This window comes from Corythoichthys intestinalis, chromosome 11 (assembly GCF_030265065.1).
Source record: "Corythoichthys intestinalis isolate RoL2023-P3 chromosome 11, ASM3026506v1, whole genome shotgun sequence".
NCBI classification, from domain to species: Eukaryota; Metazoa; Chordata; class Actinopteri; order Syngnathiformes; family Syngnathidae; genus Corythoichthys; species Corythoichthys intestinalis.
Genome location: NC_080405.1, coordinates 15675269 through 15690525, shown reverse-complemented (window position 1 = coordinate 15690525; position 15257 = coordinate 15675269). Strand labels below are relative to the sequence as shown.

At 42.6% G+C, this 15257-nt stretch overlaps 1 protein-coding gene and 1 long non-coding RNA gene across 2 annotated transcripts; one reads left to right on the top strand and one right to left on the bottom strand.

The window, feature by feature from the left end:
- Positions 1-5148: 5148 nt before the first annotated feature.
- Positions 5149-6354, top strand: LOC130923719 (uncharacterized protein F54H12.2-like). The gene has a single exon (XM_057849647.1). The coding sequence runs from the start codon at positions 5149-5151 to the stop codon at positions 6352-6354; it is 1206 nt and encodes a 401-aa protein (XP_057705630.1).
- Positions 6355-12633: 6279 nt separating this feature from the next.
- On the bottom strand, positions 12634-14745 carry LOC130924151 (uncharacterized). Its single transcript, XR_009064834.1, has 5 exons — positions 14377-14745; positions 14255-14296; positions 13732-13758; positions 13610-13651; positions 12634-13204 (listed from the first exon to the last, which is right to left on the bottom strand). It is a non-coding gene; the product is annotated as an uncharacterized LOC130924151 (long non-coding RNA).
- Positions 14746-15257: the final 512 nt, after the last annotated feature.

Sequence of the window (15257 nt, the reverse complement as noted above, 5' to 3'; positions counted from 1 at the left end):
GTTCCGGGGACATGTCCGTACATGTCCTAACGAAGAATCGGAAGTAGTAGGGCGTGGCTAGCGCCTGGGCTAGTCGTAGCCAAAGCGAGCTAACCGGCATTCTCAACAAGCTACCGTGAGGGGAGCCATGATTAACGAGACGTGTGTTAACATTAGCCGGGAACGACCCAATGCGGTCACGGGTGCCCCCCGCAAAATGCAGATGTACCTAAGGCGTGTGCAATACCCGCCTAGTGAGGAGCTGGAAGAGGTTAGACCTTTACCTGACTCAGGATCATGGGGGTTCCGGTTCAACTATGCGATGGGTGAGCTGTGTTTCTTCAGTAAATATGAGGACAACGACAACATGCTGCCGGCTGACATAGGCATGCTTAATTCTAATGATTGGGGTGTTATAAAGGACCTCATACCTGGTGTGTTGGATAAGTGTTTATCTTCATCGGAAGCGTGGGAAGATTTGAGCTTTGTTTGGCTCTCCAGAAATTCAAACAGTGGACGGTGGTTCTTCAGAGTGAAGATTAAGTTACAAGAGGGTTTGGAGAAGGAAGATGATCAAAGCGTCTGTCATGATGAGTTGGAATTCCAGTTAGAATCATTTAACAGCGAATGCGGAGTGTTTATGATCATCATGGCGGTCCCTCTGTTAGATTGGAATGATCTGATGAGGGAGTTCTCCGTGAGAATCTCCGCCCTCTTCCAAAGCAGCCGTCTTTGGCATAATGAGGTGGGCGTTAAAAAGGCGTTAACGTTTGTGTAGCCAACCTCGCGGTACAAAGTTATTTTTTTTAAAAAGAGAAGCCCCACCCCAACCACGCCCCCCGCCTCCAATAACACCACACCCCCTTTTCATGTATATATACCACAGATTGGCGGGGCACATAGCTCACTCCAAACCTACAACGGAGCCGCTTATATCACTTTTTTGAAGGAAACTCCATGATGCCTGGATCCAGACCGACTCGGAGACGTTTGTCCACCATCTGGACACCGTTTGAAACGGATCGTGGAGTAGTGTTTGAGGACGATATGGAATCTAATACCCCACTACTCGCCAGTACTTGGACGGAGAGCGTTACCTGTGATGGGCCTGAACTCGTCAACCCTACCGCTGAGGATGGCGAAACACAGCAAGCTGATCCTGAGCCATCATCGGCCATCGGGACGGACGATCCCCCACTACCGATGCATGCGTCAGGGGTGAGATCAGCCGCTACCAGGTCTGAGGACTCTTCACAGCCAGAGTTGACTGAGAACGTCAACCCTAACGCCGAGGATGGGGAGACACAGCAAGCCGATTCCATGCCGTCGTCCCCCCTCTGGCCGCCTGAGGCTCCACCACCTGTGCGCACTCTGCGACTCATGAAGAGGTCAGCGGATTCTGATGGCACACCAGCGGGGTCGTCTAACTCTGAAGAGACAGCCCCTCCTTCAAAGGCATCGGTAGAACCTCTCTCGGGTGAGCACCCATCCTCCCCTTTAAAAGAGACCCCGCCACTTGAGACACCCCCTCAACCACATTACTTGGCACCTTCCGAGTTCTTCAAGGAGGCGGAGGATGGCGAGCTTATTTTTCGAGAGACTCAAAAAGGTTGGCTAATGCTTAACGAATATGATTGCATTAAGAAAACAATTTACCATCTACTTAGTAGAGTGTTAGAAAAACACATGGAATCTGAGTGCTATGGTTGCCAGGTGAACCACCCCAGTCAAAAAGAGCATGCATGTCTCTATATAAACGAAGACTATTATTATAACAATCATTTCCACTTTGTGATTCGACATTTGTACACGCCAAACTTTTTTCCGAGCATCCAATTCATGCTGAACCTGTTCGAGTTTAAGGCCGAGCTTAAAAAAGTGGAAACCGCGGCGGAGATAATTCTCCTGGAGCTCGAACAGGCTAAGAATATCTCTGATAAGGTCTCTGAGGTGAACGCAAATTCATTTACCACTGAAATCAAACGTGCCCTGGATCAATACTACTTTAGAGTCTGAGGATGGGGAACAACAGATCATGCCAGTCAACAGAGCCTGTTCCGACATGTAATCGGGACGAACCTTCTACAACGTGTGATCAGGACGACCCTCCCCCGACATTTGATTGGAAGGACATAGATCAGGACGACCCTCCCCCGACATTTGATTGGAAGGACATATTGGACAGAACTATTAGTTATGACTCTAACTCAACCGGAGATGAACAAGTAGAGAAATTACTGACTGTAATGCGCAAAGTTAGACCTTTGTCTAATTTGCTTTTCAATCTACCATGGGAATCTATGGTGAAAGATTGTGTAAGCGTCAGTAATCCAAGTGTAGCCACAACAGTACAAACTATTTTCAACAACTGGGATACTCAGATCACTACAGGTCATTTGAAAACTATTATCACATTGTTTGTTGATTGTATCAAATACTGTCTTGAAAATAATCAACCTTTAGACATAGAGAGAGAATTGACAGCCTTTCAAAATATTATAAAGTTAAATGTGAAACCTCATACACTAGCCGAGGCTGCATATGATATTTTCTCTTGATTGTATTGTATCAAGTATTTGTACTCCTTGTCACCATGTACTCATTAAAAAAAAAAATCTTGTGTCTCTGTGTGTCTGTATAAAATCCACAAAGTCCATGACACTAGTTCATTTATCACCATGGCTCTGAAGAGGCGTATGAAGAAGCTATACTATGACCCCACCCACCCAGCTAGTTTTGGGGGTGTGGAAAGGCTCCATCGAGGTTTGCAAGAGGAAACAGGAGAAAAAATAAACAGAGATAGAGTCAAGGATTTTTTAGCAGGCCAAGACAGTTACACGTTACATAAATCTGCCAGAATTAACTTCCCGAGGAATAGGGTTTTTGTCTCAAGAGCATTAAATCAGTTCCAATGTGATTTGGTTGATCTTCAAAATTTAGCCGAATTTAACGACGGCTTTAGATATATATTAACAGTCATCGATGTGTTTTCCAAAATGTCTTATGTCAGGACTTTAAAAAGCAAAAAGGCCTCAGAGGTGACCGAGGCATTCCAATCTGTTCTTTTAGAGAGCGGCATTCCACAGAAAATACAAACTGACGATGGACGCGAGTTTTTCAACAAGGTCTTCCAGAGGCTGATGAAAAAACATAATATTACACATTTTGCTACTGCCAGCGATCTGAAAGCGTCCACCGTCGAGAGATACAACCGGACTCTAAAGACCAGGATGTGGCGATATTTTACCGCTAAAAATACCCGTCGCTACATCGATGTCCTCCAAGACCTTGTATCGAGTTATAACGATAGTTATCATTCTAGTATTAAAATGAAACCTATCCAAGTTAACGCTGAGACTAGTCCTCAGGTTTTTCGGAATCTTTATGGAGACCTGACCTGTACAATTAGCAAAATGAAATTTAAAACAGGAGATATTGTCAGAATTTCAAAATTGCGAGGAATATTTGATAAGAAATATGAGCAAAGCTTTACAAATGAACTGTTTACTGTGAAAGAATGCCTACCACGAACCCCGCCTGTTTATAAACTGGCGGATTACGATGGAGATTTGATACAAGGCTCATTTTATGAAAGCGAACTTCAGAAAGTTAGGATAACAAAAGATCATATTTTCCACGTCGATAAAATTCTAAAGAGACGTGTGATTAATGGAAAAAGACAATTCCTAGTTCAATGGAAAAATTGGCCATCAAAATTTAATCAATGGGTCGATGCGGATCAAGTTATAGACATATAAAACAAATTAACAAACGCATTCGTCATCATTCAACCTCATGGACCCGAATCTAGTTGACGGGTTCTATGTAACGCTGCCTTCAAACGCCAGTGCCTCTGTCTATACAGATAATACAATTTCCCAATACAGAGTTAACTTAGCAAGTCATATAAATTTAAATTCCAATTGGGAAGTCGCCATAACAGAGATTTCCTATCCGCATACTTGGTTCAACGTGCCAGAAGAAGAGGCATCATTTGATGTTATAGACGTTTGGCATCATGGTCGTCCCAAACCCGGCGAGAGAGTGATTACCGAATATGATGAAAGAAAAATTAAAACTCTATTCTTAACAGAAGGGTATTACAACGATCCCGAGACAATCGGGAAAGAGTTTGAAAAAATCTTGAAAGATAATTTTGAGGTTGACATTAAAATAGCATACGCCAGGAACGTGGGGAGATTTTTTTTCACAGGAACTGGGCGTTTCAGAATCCGGCTCAGGCCACCGGTATCATATATATTTGGACTCTTGGCGGACGAATGGTATACTTGTGGACCCCATTGGACTGCAGCCACGCACCCCGCCGATATTAGGGCTGGTCTTTACCATTTCTACATATACACGGACTTGATTCAACACCAAACGGTCGGCGACACCCTAGCCCCGCTACTAAGGACTATTCCAATAACGGGGGAGCACCAAGAAACAGTTTTTAAAACGTTTAACCCGCCTTACTATCTTCCACTTAACAAAAGACACATTGAGGACATAGCGATAGAAATTAAAACTGATCAGAACAAACCAGTCCCCTTCGCTTACGGCAAAGTAATTATCACGCTCCATTTTAGACCAAAGTGAGAAAATGGTGGTGTTAGCAACACACCCGGACCTTTACCGCCTAGTGGATTATTACGAAAGCCAGGCTGGAGGGGCGTTACCTGGGTTCCACGGGTCACCAATTCAATATGGAAGAGGTCTGGGTTCCATCTTTGCCAAGCTGTTCCGATTTGTAACTCCGCTCCTTAGGAGAGGTTTCAGCATGGCGAAACCACACCTCCAGACAGCCGCTAAAAACATAGCGACGGACGTCGCAGGGCGCGTGATGGAAAGGATTCAGAAAAAGCCAGATCCACAGGAAGGCTCCGGTATCATGACCCTGGCACGCAGACCTCATAAATCACCTGCAAGGAGACTCGTTAAAAGGGGGCGTCGACCTGTGAAGTCACGTAAAAAGCGTGCGAGTGCATCTAGACCGAGATCAGTTTCCAGAAGGAAGCGTCGAAGAAGCCACGCGGACATCTTCTCCTAACCCCTTCATACCAAATGGCGCTCGCACACCACCGTTCACATGAATGCACTCTGGCCGAATTGGATTTGTTTGCCCCACCCCTTACGCAATTATCGATCGAAGGGAGTCAATATGTGGAGATGCTCCCGATCTCGGCCCTTACCGAAGACGGCCCCATCGAGTTTTTTGTTCCTGGCGATGGTTCTAAATATCTGGACCTCGCGGACACCCTGCTTCAGCTCCAATTACAGGTGACAAACGCCGATGGATCCCGTTTACCTGCGGCGGAGAAGGTGGGGCTTATCAATTACCCACTTAACACCATATTCTCCCAAGTTGATGTTACTTTGGCAGACAGATTGATATCTCAGTCCAGTTCGACACACCCTTATCGATCCATGATAGAAGCTTTATTAAACTTTTCGGACGCTTCTTTGAAGAGCCAGTTCACAGCCGGTATGTTTTTCAAAGATAAAAGTGGACAAATGGACACCACTGACCTTACTGGCGACGCTGTGAATGAGGGTTTGGTGAACCGAGCGCAGAGGGTTGCTGGCTCCAGATCATTTTATGTCATAGGCCCTCTACATGCCGACATATTTTTTTGTGAACGACTCCTGTTAAACAATGTGGACTTACGCGTCAAACTCATCAAGGCCAACAATGATTTCTGCTTCATTTCACCGGCTAACAGCGATCATAAGTTAAAAATATTGAGCGCTTCTTTATTTGTCAAAAGGGTCGCTGTCTCTCCAGCTGTTTCTCTGGGACACGAGGCTGCACTCCGCAAAGAGAACGCTTTGTACCCCCTGTCACGTATTAACGTAAAAACGTACTCTATCCCTCAACAATCTCGAACGTGTCAGCAAGATAACCTTTTCCTCGGACCAATGCCTCGTTATGTCGTAGTTGGCCTAGTTGCACACACGGCGTTCACGGGTCGTCGAGAAAGTAACCCTTTCAACTTTGCTAATTATAACATGGAGTATTTAGCTCTGACGCAGGAAGGAAGACAAATCCCCTCGAAACCTTTTCAACCACAATTTTCCGAAAGGAATGCCGCTCGCGAGTTTTATAATTTGTTTACGTCTACAGGCAGACATTTGAAGGATCTGCCTCTCTGTATTGATCACGAGGATTTCATGGACGGCTATGCTCTATATGTGTTCAATTTGAGCGCTAACGACGACACATCTGCATTATCGACTGTGTCTAACGGTAGTGTCAGATTGGAGATGAGATTCAAAGCTCCACTGCCTCACACAGTCACACTTATTGTCTACGCATGCTATGACTCTATTCTGGAAATAGACTCAAAACGGCAAGTACTGGTGGACTATTACTGAGAGATGGACGGGAGAGCCCTGGAAACTCTGATGACCCGCCTCCAGGGGAAGTTATTTGGAGGTGTCTACGCCTCTGATGAGTTAAACTCTTTAACCCCCACCCCGGCGAGACATTTTATTGTAAACACCCACCCGCGTAGCCAACCGGGGGAGCACTGGCTCGCCTTGACCTTGGAGGAGAATAATGTGGCAACATTCTTTGACGCCTATGGCCTGCCTCCAGATTTGGACTATTATCCCCCGAGTATCATCTCTTTTTTGGAAAAACACGCCAACCGAATAATATACCACACCTACCAACTACAGAACGAGCTCTCAATCACATGTGGTCAACATTGTGTATATTACTTAATTCAGCGAGGCTGCGGCCTTTCATTTCATGATGTATTAGCTTGCTATAGCGATGACACACTTAAAAATGACTCCATGGTATCTACTTTTGTTAAACGTCATCAAATGTTTACCTATGATGCATGCTATGGTCAGCGATCATGCTCGTTGCAAAAGTTTAAAAAATGTCATTGTCTGTAAACGCTTGACTTTTTACAAACATTTTATTCAATAAATGAAAAAAAAAAACAGAATATTTTCTCGTGTGCATTACTCATTTAATCCAATCCACTTGTGAGGCGACGACCTCTCTCTCTTCGCTCTTCTTTTTTTCGGATGCGCCTTAGGCTGGTCGTTAAACTCCAAACCGTCGTCAAGTTTTAATCGTCGGAACTGTTCACGAGCATGCGGATTCGAGATGGAAGTCTCGGGGATGTTTAATTCACGCAGTGTATGCAGGAACTCATCCCAACCTCTAGGGGGTGGTATCATGACTGTTTTTCCAGTAGATGTCAGATGTTTGAGGAGATCAATCATGTGCGAGCCGATAATGGGTCTACCTCGGAATATGAATTCGTTTCGCGATGTCCAGCTTTTATCATTGTCGACAAATTTTTTTAACACAAATAGAGCGTTTTTGCGATAACTGATTGGAAAGTTTTGCACCAGATCATGCCATGGCTCCTCCTCCTTCTTTACAACCGCTCCTTCTCCATCAACGCTTGTGTTGTGTTGGTAAGTCGCTGTGGGGAGGGTCAATGTGACATTCCGAGGCTCCTTCTCCCCTTGTTTCAAAAGACTTAAGTAACGTTGCATCAGAGCTTCATACTTTTTAATTTTATCGTATTGACTCAAAGAGCGATTCTCTAGAACCTCTCTCATTTTTATATCCAGATCATGCTCGGCTTTCTGCCGAATGTTGGGCTCTGTGTTCCTCAGCCGTTCTAGTTGTTGTGGGGAAATCAAAAACATTTTGTCCGCTGTTCTGAGGGTCATGTTTATCAGTCTTTTCTGATCAAACCACCTATAACACTACCCAGGACAGGAGCCAGTGTTGCCAACAAAGGGAAAATAAAACCGCCTTTCTGCTGCAAGGCAGCTCTTTTTCTTTTCAAGCTTTTTCTCCTGTCGGCCAGTAGACGGATCACCGTCCTTTGTTTTTTCAGCTTTTTGAGTTGTGTTGACGTAAGAGGAATGTTCCCACGTACAAGGTTAAGGGCAATTTCACACAACGCTTTGACCAGACTGTCTGGACTTCGTTTCAGTATGTCCTTACGTTTCTCAGGTTTGGCCTGAAAAAGCGCTTTGAGTAGAGGGGCGTTGGTTTTTAAGAGAGTAGACATGCTAGGCCTTAGAAATATACACGGTAGGCCACTGATGAGGAAGCACACCTGTCCTCAGTCTGTATCGTTCTGGACAGTTTGGGGTGAGATCTACAATTAAGTAGCCGTGAGGTACACGTGTGGCATCTTCATAACATTCTAAAAAATACTTTTTCTTGGAAGGGAACATCTGGTTGGCCAACACACTTGTCTGCAGTTGATCTCGAGGATTTTTAAACAGTATGATATAATTACTATTTAAGCTGATAGTGCGGCTATATTTGCCTTGATGAAATATGTTTTGAGTCAAAAGAATCACACTCTTGTTACAATGATGTCTGTATTGTGTAAATAATCTAACCACTTCTGGGTGGTCCAAGGCTTGAAAAATGACATCATCTAGAATTATGAGATGGCTTTGGTTTGTTGGAAAGAGTCTCTCGTCCTCGAATGAATCAGGAATGCCTTTCAAAAATTGAATTTCTTTATTTTGTTCCTTCAGCTCTAAATACATGGGTTGCATTGAAGTGTAAATCCAAACAACATTTTCAGGCACATATGTCATCACATGGTTACAATTCTCCAAAAGCTTCTTGACAAAAAACGTTTTCCCAGCCCCGCTAGGGCCTGCTAATAAAATAGAGCATGGCATTTGGAAGCGGGGGTCGAAACCAACCTCAGACATTTCCATTTCCTTAATAGCCAAAAGGAAGAGTTTTACCGCCGGCTAATAACCGTCGTTTGTCGTACACGACTTTAAATGTTTTCTGAAATGATTTATTTCTTAGCTCAAACGACTTTTTGTCACGCACAATGATGTGTTGCGGAGTGTTTATAGTCCTGGGGGTGCCAACGCCACAGTGATCGACATACCCGTCGACCAAGTCCTTTATAGTATCAAAATTCACACGCTGTGAACAAGCATAAGTCTGAGTGATCCCCTTGACTTTTATTACTGTTTTTTTGGTTTGTCTCGTCTGATACGCGTACGATTTTGGACCGGCAGAGACGAATTCCTCGATGGAATCGTTAGCTAGCTCATCCGTCAAATCGCCAAGATAATTACCTAGAGGGAGGGGCTCTTCTCCAGGACCAACTACATAGATGAGAGAGTCAGTGTCCGAATACAGGACATTTTCCTGCAGTTTTTCCAAATATTCGTACATGACTAATCGAGCGTGCGCAGTTGTCATGCATGCGACAAAAACATTGGAAGTTGCAGAGGGCGGGGCAATGTTTTTTTTGTTAAAGTTGTACTGAATCATGGCTACATCCTTGTTAATAAAACCAAAGTATTTGATCTCATACATCCCCGAGAACAAAATTTTGAAAAACTCTGCAGCCTTTTTGACAAAATGGGTTTGATTCAAGTTACTCCTTTGACCAAATTTCCCCCAAAGACTGTTCAGACACAACTTTGCAACCTGTCTCTTTCCCGGATTGAGTCCGATGGAGTCGATGTCTAGTTGTATTCCTTGATTTGCTTGGTAGTCGCAAATGTATTTCTGCTTGTCGGCCTGACTAACAACATTGGTCGGAAAACCAGACGCTTCTTGTTTCCCCTTGAGAAACGTTTTTATATATCCTTCAAAGACCTCGCTGCTGGTCTTTTCAAAATGCCAGACCTCCATTACACGAGCTAATCTGTAACCCAACTCAACAGCTTTGTTCATTTCGAGAGTGACCCACACGCCGGTCAGGGCCCTCGATTCATCATCATGTTTGCAGTCATCAGACTGGTTGTTTATTTCCGCACATGTGCGGCATAGTGTAAACACGAGTTTGCCTTTAGCAGTTTTGTAAGGGAGCACCGGGAAATACAGTTTTCGCGGCGGGTAGACTTTAGCTCTAATGAAACCAAAGTACTTGGTTACATCAGCCTCAAAATTGTTGTGGATAATAATCGGATGTCCGATCGCATATTTTTTTGAGGCGTTTACAAAGGGGTACAGGCTAGTGACATCAACATAAAGTATTTTCTGATCGGGACCAGCAGTGTGTCTTAACACAAAGGCATTTGTCCTACCGCCAAAGAGAGCTTCACGGGGATCTAGCGGTTTGGGGAAATCAGAGTTGTGTAAGAACTCCCGGATAGCGGGGTTCTCACATTTCAGTTTGTTCCATTCGTGCTCTTTCATGATCGTTAGCCGGACTCCTGGCACCGACTTCAATGCCGCCAACTTTTCCTCATTTGCCTCATGAAGCTCACGAAAGGGTCTTTGCGTCATCGGACAAATCGCCGACGGTTCAAAACAATCAGGACAGCCGTGAAAATAACAGCCATCAAATTCCCAAACATGAATCGTACCATCCGCCCCTAAGGCGTGGCCGTCAACAAAAAAACCACCCACCTTACGTTCGCCTGTGTTCAAGGCATGTTCGATGAATATTCCTCTATCATGCGACACCCATTCTAAATATTGTATGGACGCGTGTGAGTAGGACTTATGCCGACGTCTGTAATTGTCAGGGGATGGTATAGCCAAAGTGTCGGCCTGTAAGAATTTTGTACGGAAGACTTTCATGCAGGCCGAGGCTATCGTGACACTGTTTAGAGGATCCACATCTGTTTCTTTCAAAAAAGCATCTCTGAACAGCCGACAACCAATAGCTAAAATGTCCACATCGTTCTGACAGTACATTAGCGCCTCCTTGCGGAAATCGAATGTACCGTGACATTCTTTTCGGTACCAATCAAGGAATTTCTCCCGTTCGATCTCTGACATGCGGTCTATGCTGTAAAATTCAGGGGCTGGGTAGGGCCCTACATAATTCAGGTTCTCTTGGGAGCTGAATAAGTGAGGGAAATACCCCTTCATTTTGTCTTCATACCCCAAAGTTTTAGGCATCGAAGACAACTTCATCATTAAGAAGGACAAGGAGTCAATAAATTTTAAGCCATACCGAGTCTCGGTAAAACATATAATTTTACTACCCTGCATGATAGGGGACAGACCGACACCCAGATCCAACATTTTTGAAATCAATAAATAAGCGTCAAAAGCTCGAGCATTGTGGGCCACGAAGATGTAATTTTCAAATTTTTTTTGTCTAAAATGTAGGATAAATTGACGACAACAATCAACCCCGTAAAAGCATTTGTTCTCTCCTGCAAATGATTTTGTGCACACCAAGAAAGCTGTGTGTACCCCCTCATTTGATAAAAAAGTCTCAAAGTCGTAAAAGACTATGTTCTGATTTGGTGCCTGGGGTTTCAGGGTTTGGATAAAGCAAAGGTGTCTATCATTGACAATGTTGGCTGTCACCAATGGGACCCTACAAATTTGGCATTTAGGGACAGGACATCTGTGTTGTCTGGCTTTCTTGTACATATTAACGTAGAATGTCTGACCACATTTCTCACATTTCTTGTATCTGGAGCATCTGCTCCCCCATTCGCCATGGGACGTTTTAACAACTTCTTTATGCTTAGCGTAGCAAATCTTGTTGTAACAAACGTTATTACAGTCTGTGCATTTGGTATAATCCACCGATCGTTGACGGCATTCGGGGTCTTTACATAAATGACAATAGAATGCACACCTGTGAATGTTGGCATTCGCGTGACCTTTATAACAGAAATAGCAGAAGTAGGCGTGACCCAGAAATTGTGCTGGAGATTTCACGCCATAAAAATGATTCTGAATTAGAGTCAACACCAAAGTGTTTGGATTTTTGACAAAATCAGTCTCGAAATGCTTCATCGGCATATCCGAGTCATCAGGCCTGTACAAGACAACTATTTTACGATTCAGGTGTTGTTCAAATTTGTGAATGTCAGCAAACCCCGCAGCAGTTTGTTCACTCAGACCTATGGCTGTATGGAGTTCACGAGCCTTTTGTATTAAGGCATTTGTGGGTAACGATTTGTCTAACATATATGCTAACGCCATGGCTAAACATAGTTGATTGTTTTGAGGAAGTGGGTCATACAGGTACCGTCGTTTTTTGCGAACAATCTCACAATCGAGCATGTGTGTCAACTTTCTCCTAACCCCGCCCCTTTGATCTTTAACGATGTTGACCACCATCTCCAACTCAGTATTGCAGAGGATTTGGTAATTGGATTGTACAAGTCGATCGATCACATTGTGAAAACCATGAAGGATTATTTCAGGGTCATCGGTGGCATTTAAGACGACATGTTGCTGAACATTGTCACCGACCACCTCAATTTGAATAATGTCACCAGGTTGTGTAATTGCAACCACATGATCAGCCTGTCGCTGAACATTTTCCATTATGTCGTTGTAAAAGCTGACAAAATCAGGAGAATCGGCGACCCTCGACGGTGTCAATATCTGTCTCAATTCGATATTGTTAAATTTTGGTCTTACTGTTTCGCTTGCACCCCCTATTTGTGTGTCCGAGTCAGTTTGCTCCTGCGTGTCAGCTTGTACATCATTGTGCATGACACTGTCAGTTTGCTCCTGCGTGTCAGCTTGTACATCATTGTGCATGACACTGTCAGTTTGCTCCTGCGTGTCAGCTTGTACATCATTGTGCATGACACTGTCAGTTTGCTCCTGCGTGTCAGCTTGTACATCATTGTGCATGACACTGTCAGTTTGCTCCTGCGTGTCAGCTTGTACATCATTGTGCATGACACTGTCAGTTTGCTCCTGTGTGTCAGCTTGTACATCATTGTGCATGACACTGTCAGTTTGCTCCTGTGTGTCAGCTTGTACATCATTATGCATGACACTGTCAGTTTGCTCCTGTGTGTCAGCTTGTACATCATTGTGCATGACACTGTCAGTTGATTCGTTTGGAACATTGCTCGGTTGATTAAGTTGTATTAAAGCGTTTTGTAAAGGCTGAAAGAAATCGACAAAATCATCTATTGATCGAATGGCTACAAATGGATCATCTGAATCAATCAGCGTGTCTGGGTTGTGTTGCTCAAATGCCATCTCATTGTTTACCTGATTCACATTGTTTATTCCGCTGACAATATCCAACAGTTCGTAAGGTATATCAGGCTGTGACACCATTTGCTCGTTTATTTGATTGATAAAATCTTGAAATTCACACGGTATGTCAGGAATAGAATCATCCATTTTTAATCAGGATAGCAAATCAGACAAAATAATATGAATAATATCGACCTCTCGCTTCGTCAATAATGAATCCAAACGGGGTGCCAGGTTCCCGAGGAAGCTCATGCGGCCCGCTCCTGATGAGACGTGGAATTATAACTGCAAAGTTAAGAAACACATATCAGCTTGCAATTGTACAAATTCATTACATTTTCATTATGAAGTATGACATATACGTTCAATAAGGATAGATTAATAAAATATATAAATTCATTATTAAGGTCAACATACAGCTTAATAACAGGTAGATTAAATAAGAATCACACAATGTTTTGCATTTTTTTATTCAAAGCACTGCAGTAAGCGTTCCCCTCGCCTTTTTCTTGGTCTGCGTAGCGTTCCCATCTTGGAATGTGTGCGCACATACACACACACGCACGCACACACGCACATCCCTCCTCTTTCTTTTTCTCCTTCCTTAACATGTGCGCTAGGAAATGTGGACGTTTTTCTCACTATACTATTGAATTTCATTTTCATCATTAAAAAAACACTGTCTCTTACCGTTTGGTTGAACGAATAACTCATCAATCTGCGCAGTTGCATCTACAAATAGAGGGGAATTTTATAATTAATAGGACATGTAGAACATAATAGAGGGAAAATATATAATAAAATATTCTTACCCGCAACTAACACATGCGCTGGGGCGGCTTAAGAAAAAATAAAAAATATATAAATAAATGATAATTTCATTAAGGGTAGATTAATAAAAAGTGAATACATATTCAATACAAAATCATTATTAAGGGCAACATACAGCTTAATAACAGGTAGATTAAATAAGAATCACACAATGTTTTGCATTTTTTTATTTAAAGCGCTGCAGTAAGCGTTCCCCTCGCCTTTTTCTTGGTCTGCGTAGCGTTCCCATCTTGGAATGTGTGCGCACATACACACACACGCACGCACGCACGCACATCCCTCCTCTTTCTTTTTCTCCTTCCTTAACATGTGAGCACACACACACACACACACACACACACACACACACACACACACACACACACACACACACACACATGCCCCCACACACACCCACACCCTCACGTCTTTCTCCTTCCTTAACAAGTGCGTTAGGAAATGTGGACATTTTTCTCACTATACTATTGAATTTCATTTTCATCATTAAAAAAAACTGTCTCTTACCGTTTGGTTGAATGAATAACCCATCAATCTGCGCAGTTGCATCTACAAATAGAGGGGAATTTTATAATTAATAGGACATGTAGAACATAATAGAGGGAAAATATATAATAAAATATTCTTACCCACAACTATTGCAGGTTTTGGGGCAGCTTAAAAAAATAAAAAATATATAAATAAATGATAAAATACATTTCATCATTTTAAAAAAAACTGTCACTTACCGTTTGGTTGAATGAATAACTCATCAATCTGCGCAGTTGCATCTACAAATAGAGAGAAATTTTATAATTAATAGGACATGTAGAACATAACAGAGGGGAAAATATATAATAAAATATTCTTACCCGCAACTATTGCAGGTTTTGGGGCGGCTTAAAAAAAATAAAAAATATATAAATAAATGATAAAACACATTTCATCATTAAAAAAAAACTGTCACTTACCGTTTGGTTGAATGAATAACTCATCAATCTGCGCAGTTGCATCTACAAATAGAGGGGGATTTTATAATTAATAGGACATGTAGAACATAACAGAGGGGAAAATATATAATAAAATATTCTTACCCGCAACTAACACCTGCGCTAGTGGTGCGTATCGAATCACCGAGGGGGTAAATATAAAATTCTCACCAACTAAGATGGCTGGCTCATCGACAGCTTAAAAAAATGATAAAACACATTTCCTTGTAAATGAATAATTTGTTTTAGAAAAAAAAAAGGCTTACCTTCTGATTTAATGAATATGTCAGTTTGTGTAGAGGCATCTGTAATATGAATTTATAGAAATGTTATAAGGTTAAGTATTGGATAATCGATGGGGAAAATATTGAAATTCTCACCTGCTAAGTATGCTGTTGCTGCTGTTTAGAAAAATGATAAAACACAGTTTACATTTCGTTCTAATGAATAATTTGGTTTTAGAAAAAAAAGCATACCTCTTGGTGGAGTGGATAGGCCATTAGATTGTGAATAATAGCCACTGTCCTCCTCACTTGATCGCG